The 18,357-nt window shown below is 42.9% G+C and overlaps 1 protein-coding gene across 1 annotated transcript in view; it reads right to left on the bottom strand.

The window, feature by feature from the left end:
• Positions 1-338: 338 nt before the first annotated feature.
• FAT4 (FAT atypical cadherin 4) overlaps positions 339-18,357 on the bottom strand; it is a 123,419-nt gene continuing 105,400 nt past the window's right edge. The window contains exons 12-17 of the mRNA XM_058838096.1: positions 14,462-14,547; positions 13,224-13,403; positions 12,041-12,165; positions 10,694-10,911; positions 5,800-6,061; positions 339-3,788 (exon numbers count right to left, since the gene is read on the bottom strand). Coding sequence (XP_058694079.1) covers positions 1,909-3,788; positions 5,800-6,061; positions 10,694-10,911; positions 12,041-12,165; positions 13,224-13,403; positions 14,462-14,547 — 2,751 coding nt within the window. The 3' untranslated portion in view covers positions 339-1,908. The remainder of the gene's footprint in view (positions 3,789-5,799; positions 6,062-10,693; positions 10,912-12,040; positions 12,166-13,223; positions 13,404-14,461; positions 14,548-18,357) is intronic.

The raw sequence follows: 18,357 nt of genomic DNA, 5'->3' as shown, positions 1-18,357 counted from the left end.
ATCATGGTTAACAAATGCGAAACCAGGTGCTGCTGATAAAACCCTATGGACTAAAATACAGTTTTTATTGTTTTATTAGAAATATGAAAGTAGATTTGGCACTTTTTGACATTATCTTTAGGCTCAACAATCTCGTGATACTCTTCTCCATCTTCCTGAGATATGTACTTGCTTCTTAAAGCCTGTTTTCTGATTAAAAAGTTTATGTGGCTTAAAAACCTTACAACTTAAACCCCAAAAGTGAAGATCAAGGAGTGGAAATTAGAGAGAAAAGACAAAAGGTTTCCAATAACACACACTAAAGATTTTAAATAAATATTTTAATTCTATTATTGGCATTTACAGGTAGAAAGCATACAGTATGTTACAATTTTATCAAAACGTGAAAAATATGGATGTTACATAAGTAACAAATGTAAAAAAAGTATTTTTCTTACCTTCCCTGAAAGTAAGAAAACTATTCAGCATAGGAAAATATTGATATAAAAACACAGCTTAGGTAAAAAAAAAAAAAAAAAAAAAAAAAGAATTGAAGTTTTTACACAGTACAATAGGTTCATCAGATCTGCATGAAGATGTAAGGAGTTTGTGATATTCTATTTTACCTACAACTTTAGGGAATTGGGAACAACTGGTAAGCTACGTTAATGAATCTACAAGTAGTTTTCCCTCATATCTGCTCAAAAATGCTAGAGTGCAGTAATTTTCTATACAATAAATAATTCTTCAAAGTTTCCATCATAGAAAATCACAGAATGCAGAAAATGCCACTCCAAGGTCACAGAGGCTAGGCAGTGCTTTAATAACAATTATGATAATACTTATTATAGTGCTTTATAATGTTGAAGCACTTCAGACGAGTTTAACTAATCAGCCCTCACAACACCCCTGTGAGGCAGGGAACCAAGTGTTTTTCCCACCTTTCCACAGTACAGATGGGAAAATGGAACCAGGGGAGAAGCACAGGCTGCAGCAGCAGCACAGCCAAGCTGAGAGGCCACGAGATGTGGGGATGGACAGGTTTGTCCCTCGCTGCTGTGAGCCAGAGGGCTGGGCTGGGCTGACAAATGACCATCAGGAATCACAGGGGGGGCAGGGAGGGACCAGGATAAAGTAAGCATCCCCAAAAACATTTCCTAGAGATTCAGAAGCTCTCACACAACTTTGTCAAAAAAACCCAAACCAAACAGAACAAAACAAAAAACGAAAGAAGAGATAAAGAAACCTGAAACAAACAAATAAACAAACTGAAAAGAAAAAAACAAAAAACAAAAAACAAAAAACCCAGAAATCTCCTAAAGTGCTGACTGGCTTGAGCTGCTTCTAGCACCTCTCGTATGGAATAAGACTAACAGCAAGCACTGTTGCCAGCAATTATTCAAGCTGATTTCATCCATAAAGTCACATGTGAGCAACCGCAGGATATGGTAACTACATTTTCTGAGACACCTCACTACTGTACTTCCTTCATTCACCACCTTACTTCCACGCTCTTCTTAAGGAAAATGGAATCCTCAGTACTCTTGCATTGTAAAACACGTTAGTAGCTGGAGACAATACGCACATCCTTCACAATTGAAACAAAAAATTAGTTCCTTTTCAGAACAAAGCATTATTAATTTAAGAATCACGAACCAAACAATGGTAATAGGAAAACCCTTTCCAAAGGCTGCATGCCGAATATCTGGTTTGCAAATACAATGCATGCAGGAGAAATAAATTCATCCAAGCATAATTAAATTAAAAATGTCTTAAGTCTCTTTCAGCAGCATAATGGTTATTATTTTTAAAGTCTCCTCCAACCAGACTGGCCTGGGGATCAGATGCTGACCTTGGCTTTTCTACAACCATATAATGGTTTGAGCAGTCCCCGTGGCTTTGCACTACGGCAATACCAGGAGACAAAGCCTATACATACTGTTCTGCTTCCCCCTCCTTGGAAACAGCCTTCGCTGTACCACCTTTGCTCTCTTCACTCGCTGCTGCTGCTGCCGCTGTTTTTTCAGGAAGTGATGCCAAATCTTTGAAAACATCCACGTAATGCCCAAATCCCGGGCCCCAGTTCAAGAGGTTGTCCCAGTTGAAGCTTCCCGCTTGCTGCCCCAGCTTGCCGGGCAGGGAGCTCTCCCCGGCCGCGGTGCCAGCCGCCTGCGCCCCCACGGGCCCGCCCTCGCCGCGCCGCCCCGGGTACCGCCGCGGCTTCAGCCTGGAGCCGTAGTTGTCCTCGTCATCCGCGTCCGACTCGTTCACCTGGGATAACTTGGGCATCCTGGAGGTGTACGCCACGGGCTTATCCCGGTCGTACTCCATCTCGGAGCAGGTGAAGGACTCGTGCGAGTCGCTGTCGGAGGAGGACTCGGGCGCGGGAATGCCGTCGGCCGGGTTCCTCGTCCGGGACAGGGGCCTCCTGCAGTCCTCCTCCGAAGAGGAGCGGCCGTGGTCTGCGCTGCAGATGCTGGGGTTCCTGGGGCGAGGGGTGTTCAGTCTCTCCACCTCTTCGATGGACAGCCCCACCGGAGGAGACGTCTCCAGCGGGATCTGCCCGATGGGCTGCTTCAGGCGGCTTCCCGGGCGGGAGCTGTGGCTCGCCATGGTCTGCGGGCTCTTGCTTCTCCTCCCCAGCCGGGCGGCGTAGTTAAAGATGCCGGGCTGGCAGACATCGCCGTGCATCTCCAGCGGGCTCCCTTCCCTGATGGCGAGGTGCAGCTCCCTGGCCGGGCTGTGCCTGTAGAACGTCGAGGATTTGGAGAAGGGTGCGGGGCTGTGCCGGGACAGGGGGTTGGGAGTGGGGCACGCCGAGTGGCTCAGGGACGCCGTCCTCAAGGCCTGCCCGTAGGCGGGCTGGTAGGTGAGGCTGCTGGCTCCCAGGGGCATGGGCGACTGCCGCGCGAAGCCCAGCGGGCTGTGCCTCTGGATGGAGAACTTGGGAGTGTGGCTCCGGAACTGCTTGTAGTGCTGGATGATGTCGGCGTCGGAGGGCGCGATGCTGCTGGCGTTGTCGATGTCGTAGTGCTCGATCTCGGGCTCGGGGGATGCCAGCGGGGCGCTGGGGATCGTCTCCGTGGCGTGCGGGATGTCCGTCTCGTCGTAGATGAGGTAAGGGTTTTCCCTTTCGATGATGTCGGGTTTCGGGTTCCCTTCGGGCTGCTTCCTGACGGTCATGTCATCGCCGTAGGGCGGGATGTTGTCAGGGTCATCGAACGCCACGTTTTCGCTCCCTTTTTTCTTCTTCTTCTGCTTCGTCTTCTTCTCCGCTTTCGGCCCCTTGGACTTCTTCCCTCGGCACTGGTTGCAGAGGATGAGGCTGAGGACCAGCAGCGCCAGGACCGTGGCGCAGCTGCCCACGATGGCCGGCACGGCCCAGAGCGGCAGGGCCAGCTCTGTGGGCTGCGGGGACGGCAGGCACGCGTGGCCGCCGCCGGGGCCCGCCCTGCACTCGTGCCCGGGGGCACACAGCACCCCCAGGCAGGCCACCACGGTCTCACACGTCCGTCCCGCGTAGGCCTCGGGGCAGCTGCAGGTGAAGCCGGCCTGGGGCCCCGGCTCGCAGCTGCCCCCGTTGCGGCAGGGGCTGGAGGCGCAGGCCCCCGGCGGCACGCACTGGTAGGCGAACCAGCGGTTGATGCACATCAGCTCGCCCCAGCAGGGATTGCTGGCGCACACGTCCGGGCCGCGGCAGCCGATCTTCACCGAGGGCTCTGTTCTGGACAGCGTGGCGAGGCTGTGCTTGCCGGCGAAGGGAAGGCTCTCCCCGCCGTACTTGATGTAGGAAATGCAGCCGTTGAAGCCTGAGAAAGGGAAGAAAAGGGACAGAGGTGTCGGGGGCTGAAGGCCGAGTACGCGCTGTCAACAGCGCGCTGCGGGCTCCGCTGCTCACTAAATAAGCCGTGGTTACCATAGGGAAACATCTATTCCAACAGTGCTTAATGGCTTTAAACGGAATTTGAATAAATATGCCTTCTAATGTCTTCATTCGGTTTACTGAAATGCTTTTGTCTCCTGATTTTCCCGTATTTCTAAAACTTCTTATCTTTTCCCACAGAGGATCCTGTGGGCAGCTGGCATGGCTGTGCTAGCACCAAACATTATTTGAGTTTGCCTACTGTGCTTCAGCTAAGTCTCCTATCCCCATAATTCAAGGCAATGCTTTTGTATCTCTGAATCGTTTTTTCCCAAACCCCCCACACCTTGGTTGCAGCGCTACCCTACAACAAGTTTTACTGCTGTGAGAGCCCAGGGAGATGGAGTTACCCCCAGGCTCTGTGCAGTGGTTGAGTGAGGCCCCAGGAAAATCCAGTCTTTTGCCTGCCTAATAGTTCTCTGTGTTCCCCTGACTAAATCTGATGCCTAATGGACCAGGCTTTTCTGGAAGGGTTTTGAGCTAGTGCAACCTTACGGTGATCTCTGCTTGGAGCCATGGCAAAATGGTACACAGAGGTGGATACCACTCTGTCATGAAACAGCAAATATACTTGAGTTGCATGAGATGGTATTGAAGGTTTATAATCCTCAGGGCTGAAGATTTAGGTTCAGTTGGGAGCCCAAGCAAAAGTGATCATCACTTTTGTACTCATAGTACTGATGTGATGTGATGTGATAAACAGCAATGGGCAATTTGTCACATCTACCTGGCTTTGAAAATTTTATTGGACATGGCCACTTCACAGCCCTGTCACCTTGTGCGTTGTCTTGCCTTTAACAGCACTGAAGACATTTTTGACTCTGAGTTCATGAAGAGTTTTATACCAGCACCATGTAAATCTTTGGTATGTTGTACCCTGCGTGATCCAATATTAAAATAAAATAAAATTGTGTGAAAAAGGGATTTTGGACTGTGTGTACTTAATGGAAGCCAGACATTCCTAATTTGTCTGCCACAGCATCAGGCAGTGGTGAGAGGTTAGTGTCCTCAATTTTCCTTGTTCCAGCTTTCCTACAAGCCTTTGCTTTTTCCATGCACATGCTGCTCATAAAACATGCATGTAAAAAGGATAAAGGTCAGTACAGCATCCACACGATTTCGTACCACATTTCATACATATTCACAATACACAAGTGTAAAGTGTGAATTTACTCCACTCGAAAATACTTTATCTGGTCACAATTCATGAAGCCAGGAAGATTTTTCAATATAGAAATATGTGAAAAATACATCTGTATTGTCTGGAGTATCTCATGTTTTGCAGCTAAAAATCACTTCCATCTTTGCCTAGTGCTTGGGAAATGATATCAAATACATGTTATCTACTTCTTTTGCCAGGGTTTGACACAGATACTTTAACTCTTAAGGGAGACTGATTTGCTCCTTAACAGCTAGACATCAGTCAGAGGATGGTTCTTTATCGTCCTTGCTCAGAAATAAATCCCATTCTTCATTTGACAGCAGGATAAAGCAGGAGGACCTTGGAGTTGCAGAAAATATTTAAATCATATTAATAACAGGGTAAATCCTGCAGCACTTACCAAATCCCTACAAAGTTTTTGTTTAGCATTTCTGCCCAAATGAAAGATTTGCCTTGATTTTCCAGATTATGACTCAGGTAAAGAATGCATCCTTTCTTCACCATTGGGGTAACAAAAATACAGCAACTGAGGTACAGATAAGCAACCCCCTTGTCTCAAAAAAGCCCTGCAGAGGGAGTGCCTGATTTTGGAAACAAGAAGCCTGCAGGGTGTACTAAAGGAACAAAGTCTGTAATCCTTACTCACTCAATTAGCATTTTTTCTAGCAAAGGATGGACGTACACTAATTACTGATAAAGAATTACAGTACTTGGGGGAAAAAATAAAATAGAATACCTGCAACTGTGCTCTTGAAGGGTTGGCTGGATGGAATTCCTCCCAGAGAAATGGTGAGGACGTTCAGCCCACCAAAGTCTTGGGTGGCATGGAGAATGTCCCGGCTGTGAGTCCTGTCCACCGACAGGATGGTGGCAGAGCCATTCTTCTCCAGGAGGACTGAGTGCCACTGGCCATCTGCAGCATACACCTCAGGGATGTTCCTTTCCACTTTCCCAGCAACTCCAGCATCAGATATGTAGTGCACCTTCCCACCTTTTATCTGCTCAGAAGAACACATGATGTGAAATTTTAAAATGCTGTCACATAACTCCCACCCACACATAACTGGTATGATGCCTACTCAGTACAGCTACAGTAACATGTAGCTTTGGTGTAATAGAAAGCTGGGGTAGGCATTTTTTTTCCTCAAATAATTGTTTTATACTAAAAAGGCATTAATTATTTAGTACGAAAAAATTGTCCAGAACTAAATGCATCACATGGCAGAAACTTAAACAGAAAATTTGCATCTCAGAGCTGCCACCCATTCAATCCCTGGCTAATCCTACTGAGGAACCAGCTATAGGTCATGCACATGACAATGCATTTTAACCAGAGAAAGAGTAATTCTTCCTCTTTCTTCAAGGCAAGTGTGGAAAATGTTTTGGAGAGTGAACAGATGTTGTCCTTGCCCAAGCAAATTGCATCCAGTTTTTATTACGACACAGTAGGAATGCATAAGGCATGGCAGGGCTTGAGCAAGAGCCCCATTTCATATCTGCTTTTTCTGCTAATTGGTATTTTGCAAAAAACTTTTGTTGTATTTCAGAAAACTTTCTGAAGAGTTGCAAAGTGTATGATTTTGTGAGAACTTTCAAATAGTGCTTTCTTGAGCAAACTGCTTTAAAACTTGTGAACAGCTAGGAAAAAAAGGAAGAATATTTTGTTTCTTTCTCTTAAGAATGATGCCTTACAATTCTACTGAATCATGAGATGCGGGATTTCAAACTCTTACTATGATCCCAAAATGAGATCAGTGCAAATTCTGCACTTAAGGTGTAGGAGCTTAAAAAGAATCCCCAACATCCAACCTTGCCAGTTTCTCAAATATTGCTTAAATTTGGGTATGTCAGATGACTTCCTGAGGGTGTACAGAACTGCATAAACTCATGTAGGATGGCTCTGAAACTTGCTGCAAGTTTCCTTCGGTGCTCTGCATGTTTGGTCACACTTATTAAATTGAACAAGAGCTCTCCATCCCGCGTTCCCCACTGCGGCTCGGTCGGTCCGAGATCCGTACCCGGAGCGTGTGGGACGTGCACAGGCAGAGTCCAGGAAAGGTCACAGCCCCAGGTTTGCTGAAAGCTCTCAAAGCCTTACTTCCTTTGTTAGAGGAAAAATAAGGTTCACCTGGGAAGAACTGTGAGGTGACACACCAGCTACAAGAATGCTGCTCTCGTTTCCAGAAACTGTTAAAATGTTCTGGATTTGCTTCTCCAGTGATGCAAGCTGAGGACTTTGTTCAGACACTCCAGCTTTAATAAGGCTGTAAGACCACGCTCATGTCTTGGCAGCTGCCTGAATGAATGCATCTAGCACGTATTCCATTTGGATGGAGGACACAACGCTTAATATGTGCATCCACTTCATTTATGAAGGCAGTAATTCAGACTATTTGAAAATGCATTGTTTGATAAAGCTCGCCTCGTAGGCAGGATGCTTTTGTTACTGATAAAAACACAAGTAGCATGTGTCTAAACTATCACAGAGCCCAAGGAAAATCCCATCTTTACAAATGCAGCCCACAGACTATTAAAACATATTAAACACCATTTCCCACAATCACTTATAAAAAGGCTGACTGAGCTGAATATGTACATATATTTATGTCTGCAACCTGTAATTCGTTTGTTATGTCTTACTCTTTTGTGCCCCATAAAAATACTGCCTTGTATTTTAGTCTTTATGTAAACAGAAAGGAATACACCATGCCAGACAATACCCTCCAAGCTTAAGGGAAGACTGAGCACAGAAGCAAAATCTTTAATTTTACCTTAGAAAAGACCTGTGGAATTATTTACCTGTCAGCAACTGATATTTTCCATAGTAATTCATGATTCTTTAACCCTATTTCTGTATCTTAAAAATTGCACATGAGTAATGCTAATAGATTCATAAATAACGCACTAGGGGCATTTGGAAAAGAAAATTTCCAGAGACAAGACTGGCCCATGGCTACCTCAACCAGGAAAAGATATGGAATGTTCCTCTTGGTGCCTTGAGGCAGAACATGTTTCTAAATTTGAAACAAAGGCTGAAGTCGACAGTATTGAGTAAAACAAATTTCTGGGTTTTATTTAAATGGCTGAGCAACTGACAAGTAGAATATAATGAAAAGAATGAACCCCTAAAAACAAACATATTCCTAACTACAGGGCTGATTCAACTTTACTAATTTTTCAAGTCTCAGTTGCTGAAGAAATTGGGTTTTATTTGTCTTAAAACTAGCCATGGAATGGGATGTCATTTAAAAGGGTTATGTTCTGATTAATTCCTACAGCTTGATATATGCACAGAATCATGGAATGGTTTGCTTAGGAAGTGATCTTAAAGATCATCCAGTTCCAACCCCTCTGCCATGGGCAGGGGCACCTTTCCCATCCAGCCTGGCCTTGAGCACTTCCAGGGATGAGGTATCCACAACTTCTTTGGGCAACCTGTGCCAGGGCCCAACTCCCCCTCACACAGGAGTATGTTAGCTAATAGAGGTAAAATGCAATCCACATCCTCTACCTGTACAATTCAGAGATCCTTGAGCTCCATTTATGCTAATTTAATCTGACTGCAGATGAGATTTCTAGATAAAGCAAGACAAGACAGGCAATTTCACCTTTAACCCTCAAATGTTTATCCCATTGCTTCTAACTGAATTACTTGCAATGTGCATTTGTAGGAAAATAAGCTACGATAAAGACCCCCAGTAATAAGCAATCCCCCAGCCTCTTTGTTGTAGTGGATTTTGGAGGAAGCATTTTCCATCTGAATTTGACAATTATTTAATGTAATCTGCAAAAGTTTGTATCTTTCCTGGGTTAAGGATTCCTTTATGTCATAAAGACCCCTCTTGGGTTCTTTGGAGGGAGTCTGCATCCATCGTTTAGTGAATCAAGTGCTCACAATCTCAGTGGGTCTGATTTATTGCCACTTCTCTAGTTGTACCCCAATCCCAGCCACACCAAAACCGATTAGCTGCAAGAGGAAAAATGTGAAGGCATGGAAGTAGCCATAGGACTCATAGATTTTCCCTAGCATGGTTTAATATTAAAAACACATGGCAGGTTTTCTCTGAATGCTAATACTTTGGATAACAGGCATATTAAAAGACCCAAAAATCAAGTTATAAAATTGTCTGTTTTGAACACTGACAAGAACTGGGGACTGGCAGGTCCCTAAAGCCCAACTTCTGCATGGCAAGTGGATGGAGTGACATGGAGACCTTTGCTGGGTTGGCTTCTCTGGCATCTTGGGCCACCACTGAGGGGATTACTCATCATGATACCTATTCTGGGAATGAGGAGCAGTGCAGAGGCCGTACTGCACTAGCTACGGTTAAATTACTACAGTTTTACTAACTAGCATCACCTGGGAACTGCTTGGCAACAACCAGCTCGGCTCTCCTTCCTCAAACTTCTGCATCTGGTACTAGGCAAACCTCTGCTCTCTTCCCTTGCACAGCTGGGGCTGGGACTTGACACCCTCAGCTTGCTTGTATAACTTCACCAATATTAACAATAACAAGAGTGTTTGCATAAACACAGCACCAGTGCTTTTAGCCAAGAAAGGCAACTCTCTCTCTCTTTTTTTTAGCAATGCTTGGAGAGCTCACCTAGCAAATTCTACTAGGGGGTAGAAAAAGGTTTTTTCTCTCCAGAAATCAAAATAATGAGATCTTATCTGCTAATATGAGCGAGGCAGAAACTTCCTATGAAATGATGTGGTAAAAGCTTATGCCAGGGAAGTAGTGCAGACTTGCTTCCTAAATGCAGCCGGTGTGTCAGGAAAGCTTCGTAACTCTGACCAGGCAGGTGGAGGATATCCATGGGGCTGAAGCTTAGAAAGTGTGAATTTCTGTATGAATTTCTCTAGAAGTCAGGGAAGAAAAACTTGGAAAGCCTTGCAGCAGTCAAGGAAACTTGGAGCTTACACCAACCCAATAAAGGGGCTTGCCAACATCACTGCTGTACTCATTTAGAGTTATGAGTAAATGGACTGAGTCATCGCCAGGAACCAAACCATTGCTTTCTCTTGAGAAAGGTAACTCCTGCAGCAATAAGCTCTTAGAGGAAAGAAAAAAACAACAAAAAAACCCCAAACAGTGTGGCATTTGAGGCATTAATTCAGCTATGTATGCCAAAATAATTTGATATTGACATTGGTCTGCGAGTAACCTCATGAATTTGAGTTATCCCTCACTTCCTAGTTTGATAAGCCTGAGCCATGTTGGTAGGAATTAATGAAAACTTTTTGGCAATCGTTTCCTAGCTTAAGGAGGGTCTGGGTTCAAGGCTCAAAAAATCAGAAGATAAAAGGCCAATAACACAATGATTTGTTCTGTAAAGTGTAATGACGATAATAACCATGGCAATGAGCACCGTTCTCGTCGCCTTAGAACAGTCACTATTTGGAGTCTAGACAAAACTGATTAGATATAAAACCATCAAGATCTTCTGATACCTTGGCCAATAGGAAGGGAATTGTTGAGAAGATGAATGATACTGGAGCAGTGCCTAGTCTCAGTTAAAGACCCAATGTTTTATAAAGGAAACAGAAAGAGTAATGGAAAAACGCGATTTTGATCACTGCACACGAGGCAGTCCAATCAAATCAAACTCGGCATTAGCTGTAATCTTACCTTCACGGTAGTGAAGTTGCTGCTTTCTTGGACGTGGAGTAAAACGCCGTTCTCGCTCCTTGTCATGAACTTCACCTCCAAGCGCTCCACGCCCGGGCGGCCCGCGCCAGCGCCCCGAGCCCCAAGTCTCATCAGGTAGTCCCGCTTCTTGTTGGGGCTCATGTGGTAGTCGAGCCTCCCCTTGCCTTCCAGCGACAAGGCCGTGTCAGCAGTAATATCTGGGACAAGGACAGGGAGGCGTTGAGCATGCAGCTCGTTACCGCTCCAGCCATCATCTGCCTCACCGCGACCGCCTTTCCCTCGGAGCAGAGATCAAGTTCAGAGCAGGTCAAGGGAGGGGAGCAGGAGTGAGTGGCAACTGCAGCCCCCCTATTCTTTGGCTTCCACCAGAATGTGTGTTTGAGAGTGGGAGTGTGCGAGTAATTTACTGCTGCTATCAGTCACTGGTAAATTAAAACTCGCTAGGGAACAAGTGAGGGAGTAGGGAAAAAAAATTTGGCTCTCAGAACTGTAATTCCTTCCCAAGGATGTTACTGTTTCCATTACTGCAAGCAGGGTTTCATGATATATTGAACTCTGAGCTCTTCAGGGCAGAGATAATGACTTTCTATTTGTTATGGCATTAAAAAAAAAAAAAGTGAATAAAAAAAGGCAGAGCACTGACTACCAAATGCTGTTAAAATTATGGCTAAATTCTTTTGTAAACCGGTGCAATAAAAGCATATAAATCAGCTAAACAATAATGGGACATGTAAAAAAACAAAGCCCAGTCATTATACTACAACTACACGGAAATAAATCACTTGGCCCTCCTGGACAATCCTATATTGATTTACAGGGCTACTCCTATGACAGTGAATCACCCCCCAGCGTAAATGCCTTGTTTTCATTTACATTTACAATACTTTCTTGCATATAATCCACAGTCAATTTGATGAAAAGGACTTTAGTTTGGAGAATTAGGCACACGAACTCAATGTTTATGGGAAGGGGTTTTCATTTACCCTCTTACCTCCCCATAGCAGACAAATCCCTCCTATGGGATACCTTTATTTTAGTTACGGATTAAATGTTATCAGGAAGCAGGACTTTAAATGAGTGTGAGTTACCTGAAATGCGATATACAGACCAGAAGAAATTATGGATTCAGTTGTTGCCATTTTTAGCTCATGAAAGGACAAGAGTCCATTGTCCTTTCATGTGTGGACTTTTAATGTACTTAAGAGGCAACACGCTGCTTGTTTTCATTATTCTATAAAATTCATTATCCCTCTAAATAACCTCTTAACGGCCTTTGGTTGAGCCACAGTTAGGTGTATGTTAAAGACAGTAAAACCTCCTCCTCACATTTTTCACAGTGCTTTCCCGTCAGTCCATCCTTGCAGTGACACTGCTGCCACGACCACTGATCGACACAAGTGCCACCATTCTGGCAGGGGCTGGTTGTGCAAGCACCTTCCAGTCTGGGACACCTGAAAGAAATCAGAAAAGCGGGTGCTGAAAAAAATGCACACGAATAAGCAGAGCAAATGTGCTGGGAAGCGTGCTCTCTTTAAATGGTATTCCCTTTCTTCCCCTCAGAGATGCAAAAATGGCTCTTTTTCCCCATCCCTGGAAGTGTCCAAGGCCAGGTTGGATGGGTCTCTGATCAACCTGGTCTAATGGAAGGTGTCCCTGCCCATAGCAGGGGGGTTGAAACGGGATGATCTTTAAGGTCCCTTCCAACCCAAACCATTCTGTAATTCTAAGAATCTCAGTAGACAGCTCAAGTTTCTAAGCAGATCCCAATTTTCAGCATCGGTTTATAGCAGTCTTATAAAAGAGGAAGGAATTCAGAGACAGCCCAACTCCTACTATCTGTTATGCAAGAGAGAAAAAGCCCTTTTAGGCATTTTTTTATGCTGCAGACTGCCAGAGCCTTTGCATTACAATGACCAGCACAAACACGGGGGTTAGGAGAGGAAGTGAGAATGAGGAAATCTGGATGGAAGACTGACATTATTGCTACAACTGTGACTTCAAACAATGAGATGGAAAAAACAATAGAATCGGATAGCTCTTCATTTCTGAAAGACCACTTGGAGGATATGAGGGAAATTCAGTGATACTTGAGAGGCAAAGTGAGAGAACAGACATGGTGGATTAAGAGGAAACAAAAGGGAGTCGAGGGTTAGCAAACGCTATGAGTACAGTCAAAACCAGGTGGAATTTATAAAGAAACCCAAGAACAGGGGCTACTCAGTTTCAGCCTGCAAAGCAACTTGAATAACCACTGACAATAGAAATGAAATGATGCTGCTTTTTTTTTAAGACTCTGTAATCTTCAGTGAGCCTTTAATCCAAATTCACTTTCTTCCTACATTTTTCACATTTTACAGTAGGTTCTACAGTCGTTTTTTTTCCTAGCATGAAGTATCTGTTGGTGTCTGAATGGAATGGCATTCATGAGAGCTTCCTTTATTGCATAATATATATATTATATATTATATATTATATTGCATATACTATATTGCATATATAGCAGACATACTGATCTAAGATTCCTTGAGCTGCCAGAGCCTGGCTGGGCTCCAGGGGACGTCCGTTGACAGCAAACTCCATTATGCAGCCCACAAAGTCATGGCTTTCCACCTGTCCTCTTCTCTGAAGGATGGGCTCTATGGACCTGATGCCACCAACAGTAACTCGATTTGGTTGCACATCGAGAGTCCTGTAAAAGAGGAGAAATAACCTATTGGTACCAGACACCAGGATAGCGACGACAGCACGGGAACTGCCACCACCAGCTACAGCCTGCGGCTAAAATTCTTCTTCCCAAATTGGTATTTTAGTTTTAAAGGGGAGACAGAGAGATCAGTAGCACTTGAACTAACAGTTGTAGTGAGTATGACTCTAAATTCACACTCAGTTGGCATGTCAAAATTTCTGTTCAGTTGACTGAGCAGTGTGCTTGAGATCACAGGTAAGGTTTTTTACCCAAGTATATAATTGAGATTGTAGATGATACTTCAATAGCAGGAAGATGGGCTCATTGTTTTACAAAGATGTAACACCTCTGCTAGCAGGGAAACCCTGTGTGGCAGGAAACATGACTGTAATTATTGTAAAAAATAAGCCAAAGTGATTTGGATTAAAGTTATTGTTATCTCCAAAGATGTGACCCAAAGACTCTTGAGTTAGTTATAGTAAACACCAGAAATAAAGTTTGCTTTCTTTACTGGACACTGTTTATGAACTCAGAACTGTAACAGAAAATACCTGAAAACAATGTCAAAGATTGTCTGACAAATTATAAATACTGTTAATATTTTTTTTAACGACAGCACTAATCAGGTGATTTTATTTCCTATGTCTTTATGAGTAAGAAGAGGTGCAGTTTAAATAAATACATGACCCCAAATCATTAGGCAATAGCTCTGACCCTCATTTATACCACAGGCTTACTGACTACTTATGGCCATGCATTTCCTGACTGCCACCAGAGGCTGGGGACAAAGATGGTGTCAAGAGCTGGGGATTTCTGAGAAAACTCCTTGTTATGATCTAGTTCTACGCAGAAATTAAGCCTGACCTAGCAAGCAGCAGCACACTCAGAAAATCTGATTTGCTTCTACAAAGATGGAAGAAACTGACACTTGGGAGCCTTATCATTACTCCAAGTTTCTCTGGCTTTACAGGGAGATTTCTTCTTAACTTTACTTTTAATTTTATTCCAAAAAAAATCCCACACAAGCCCCAAAACAACCCCACGAAAGAAGAAATATTTACCAGTCAGTTGAAACAGCAACGTTGCTGACAGTGCAGTAGCCTGGCTCCTGGTCCTCAGAGCAGGAATCCACCGTCAGGGATGCTGCCTGCAAAAGGCATGCACACAAATATGCTGAATATTACAAGGCTTTAGTCCCTAGCCACATTAACTATTTATGCTTAAGTGTATTATTATCAAGAACTTGGCTAGAAAGGAGAACTTGTGTTTATCATGGTGTCTGAAGCAGGGTGTTTTAGAGCCACTGCTCAACTCCACACTTGGCCGGCACTGCATGGACACCACCAAGGCATGGATACAAACAGAGAGGGAGCTAATTGGTTCACACAGAGAAACAGTTAAACACCAGTTTTTCACATTTGGGCAGGGTTTCTTTCATATTTGTTTGCTTTACTCATTGAAACTGAAGTTATTTTGGCTCATACCATATCCTATTCCTGATATGGTTCAGATAATCTGAGAGAAAAGCTGCCCCCTCCAATCACAAAGGGCGTTCCTTCAGGGGCTTTACCGTGACATTAAACATATTGAACTTGATAAAAAGCATGTTACAAAATCTGGGAGTACAAACATTGAGATTCCTAGTTAAAAATAATGACCCTGGGAGTAGAAACACTGAGATTACTAGTTAAAAATAATAACCAACCTCTCCATAAAACTCAAAAAGTAACCAAATGGACCGGCTTAAGGTAAGAGGTCTAAGAGGTCATGAAGGATCTCAACTTTGATAATGGAGAAGCATCTGGACACCTAGAGTGGGACCAAGCTGATATTTGGGGAAGTACCAGGCATTATCAGTTATTAGAGCAGTCTTACTCTTCATTATTATTATTATTATTATTATTATTATTATTATTATTATTATTATTATTATTACTATTATTACTATTATTACTATTATTACTATTATTACTATTACTATTACTATTATTACTATTATTACCATTATTACCATTATTACTATTATTACTGTTACTATTTTTATCTCCAAACCATCAAGTCCCAGACAACAAGGTTGCCTCAGCCTGGTCTAGTGGAAGGTGTCCTTGCCCATGACAGGGGGGTTGGAACCAGATGATCTTTAAAGTTCTTTCCAACCCAAACCATTCTGTGATTCTGAGACTTTCCATACAACTTATTTACACTAAAGCTACTCATGGCACTTCTACTTGTGATCTATAAAAGTCCAACCAAAGCTGTCACTAAAATCATGAAATAACTCCTGCTGGTTTTAAAATGAGTTTTTATTTTATTCCTTATTTAGCAAAGAATTGTCCCCACAGTGATTTATTAATAACAGATGCGCTGAAAAAAACCAAAAAACCCAACCAACCCTGAAGGTTAGTTATTCCTCAAAACAAATTTTCAGAAAAATAAACATAATCTCCACATTGTACATTTCCTCATGTTTCAGCTAGATGTGTGGTACAGTTTTACAGCAAATTTAAATCAAACGCCACCTTTAAAAATGCCTGGGTTTATATTTTGATTTAGATTGCTCTGTGGGAGCTGAGCAAGCAGCACTGGCTATCAGTACATCATTACTCTGCAGAGGTTTTTTCTACTGCCTGCAAGTAAGTTTGGTAACAACAGCCTGTTGAAATCCCCACAGATTGTCCATGCTAGTTCCAAATACAAGCTGCACGCTGACACACTGTATTGACCAAATAAATTCAGAGCTCTTAGCCCTAAATCATGCCCTACAGTACGATTAAATTGTTCAATCTGCTATTTTTAATGGAAGCTTATCTTGAATTTCTTTCCATACAAATGAGCAAAGTGCTTCTCCCAAGAAATGTCAGTCTGCAGTTCCAAAGCAGATTATAGCCCTGCATAAATGAAACAATTCAGAGAAAGAATAATAAGCTGGCTGCTCTGTATGCCACCACATGCATACATATTTTTCTTCAGAACATCAACAACAAAAACTGAAATGAGTTTTTTGTTCTTAGCTCAATCAGCATAATCTCCCTAACTTACATCGCTATGTGCTCTGCAAGCCAAGCTCCAGCCCCAGCTGAAGGGCTGGATATTTGAGAATATATTTTACTTGGACCAGAGTTCATACAATTTATTTTCTAATGTTAGTCAAATGTTCCTGCTTGTTACTTAAGCATTACTCTACAGTTACCTTGCCACATTATGAGCCTTTCTATCCTGTCACTTTGCAATAGCTCAGGACTGACAACTTAATGATTTTACCAGTTTCCGATAAAATCCCACTGTGCTGTAGGAAATGACAGATTTGGAATCCTGAAGGGGGCCTATTTTATACAGTTTTGGACACCTGGGAGACATTTTTCCTGCAGCAGAAATATCTAAGACAAAGGCAATTCTCTTCACATACTGTTTGTAAACAGCTGACTTTACTGAATAGGTTTAAACATTAAAAACAAACAAACAAAAAAGCCCCACACAAAGGTATAGGTTGTCTTAAATATTTGCTTTTAGCCTGAAGCAGTCGTAGCTGAAAATATTTCTATAAATAGCCCTTTTTATGTTCTCTCTTCTTCTATAGTCCTCTGGCACACTGACAAGTAAAACATTTTCTTTCTCTGTTTTTTTTTCCTTCAGTGTATTCATTTATTTGTTGCAACTTTTACTCTGTGCCCCTATACTTAGCCATTTACATCTTATTTATAGAAGTAACATTCTACTTTAGTTACTAAAATAGGAACCTTGTGCATGTCAAGATTAAAGTGCACCTTTGGGCTTTACCATTAGGAAGCTGTGATGTAAATTATTAAATTTGCAAGATGCAAATTGATATCTGATATCAAAGCACATTAAACCAAAGCCATTGCTCAACATCATAATAATCCTTCATCTTGTTTGGATATGTAAGTCCTAAAAACACACTCAAATTGGATTTGCAAATCCAGCTGAAGACGGGATTTCACAACCATAGAATCTTTAATGTTGAAAAATATCTGCAAGAGTCCAACCACTAAGCCAGCACTGTCAAGGCCAGCACCAAACCATGTCCCCAGGTGCCACATCTACACATCTTTTTAATACCTCCAGGGATGGTGACTCAACCACATCCCTGGTCAGCCTCTTCCAGGCATTGACAGCCCTTTTGTGGAAGAGCCCTTTACTGCTATTCAAGCTAAGCCTCCTCTGCTGCAACTTGAAGCCATTTCCTCTTGTCTGTTGCTTGTAACCTGGGAGAAGAGACCAACACCCAAAATAAATGAGATCTTGCACTGTGAACTGAAATGGAGTTTCAAGACTCTGCAAGGGCTAGAAGGGAGCCACAGTGGGTAGAAGAGTTTATCACTTTTATTCCCTTCATCTCTTCTAGCTTGAAATATACAAAACAAATTTGGGAACCCCACCATATATTACTGTTCTGTGACTTTAATTTCAAACATGGGAAGAATACGGAATTCCACGTACGCCATTTCTGCCCGAGAAGGGAACTGTTGGGCAATAGTTACTGATTATGGATGGTAAATAGATTTGGTTTCATTTCTAACTCAAACACTGTGGAGTCAGAAAACTTGGCTTAGATTCAAAGACCATTTGGTTTATGTTCTGCTTTGGAAGTAGTATTAAAAAATGAGAGAAAAGGAATAGAAAATGTTTTCTGGAGAAAAAAATGAAGGCAGGAAAGGGGTCAGAGTGCCAGGCACACTGGCAATCAATTGTCCCAGTTTTTAGCAGAGTTCCTCACCTCATATGCATTCTGGGGGACAAAGAGAGAAATAACTTCCCACTTTCCCCTCAAAATATTTTCTTAATGTAGCACCTTTTAACTCTTCACATGTGTACTACAGAGGAAAACCAGGCTCTTATAAGATTGCTAAAATCTCTGAATTAGCTCAAGGAGGTCATGGATGCTTAGAATTTTAAGTTTGTCCACTTCTATTTTCCAAATGTTGAGAAAAACTATTTT

The sequence above is a fragment of the Poecile atricapillus genome, chromosome 4, assembly GCF_030490865.1.
Source record: "Poecile atricapillus isolate bPoeAtr1 chromosome 4, bPoeAtr1.hap1, whole genome shotgun sequence".
Lineage (NCBI taxonomy): Eukaryota > Metazoa > Chordata > Aves > Passeriformes > Paridae > Poecile > Poecile atricapillus.
Note: the sequence above shows the minus strand (reverse complement) of the source record. Positions and strands in the feature narration are given on the sequence as shown.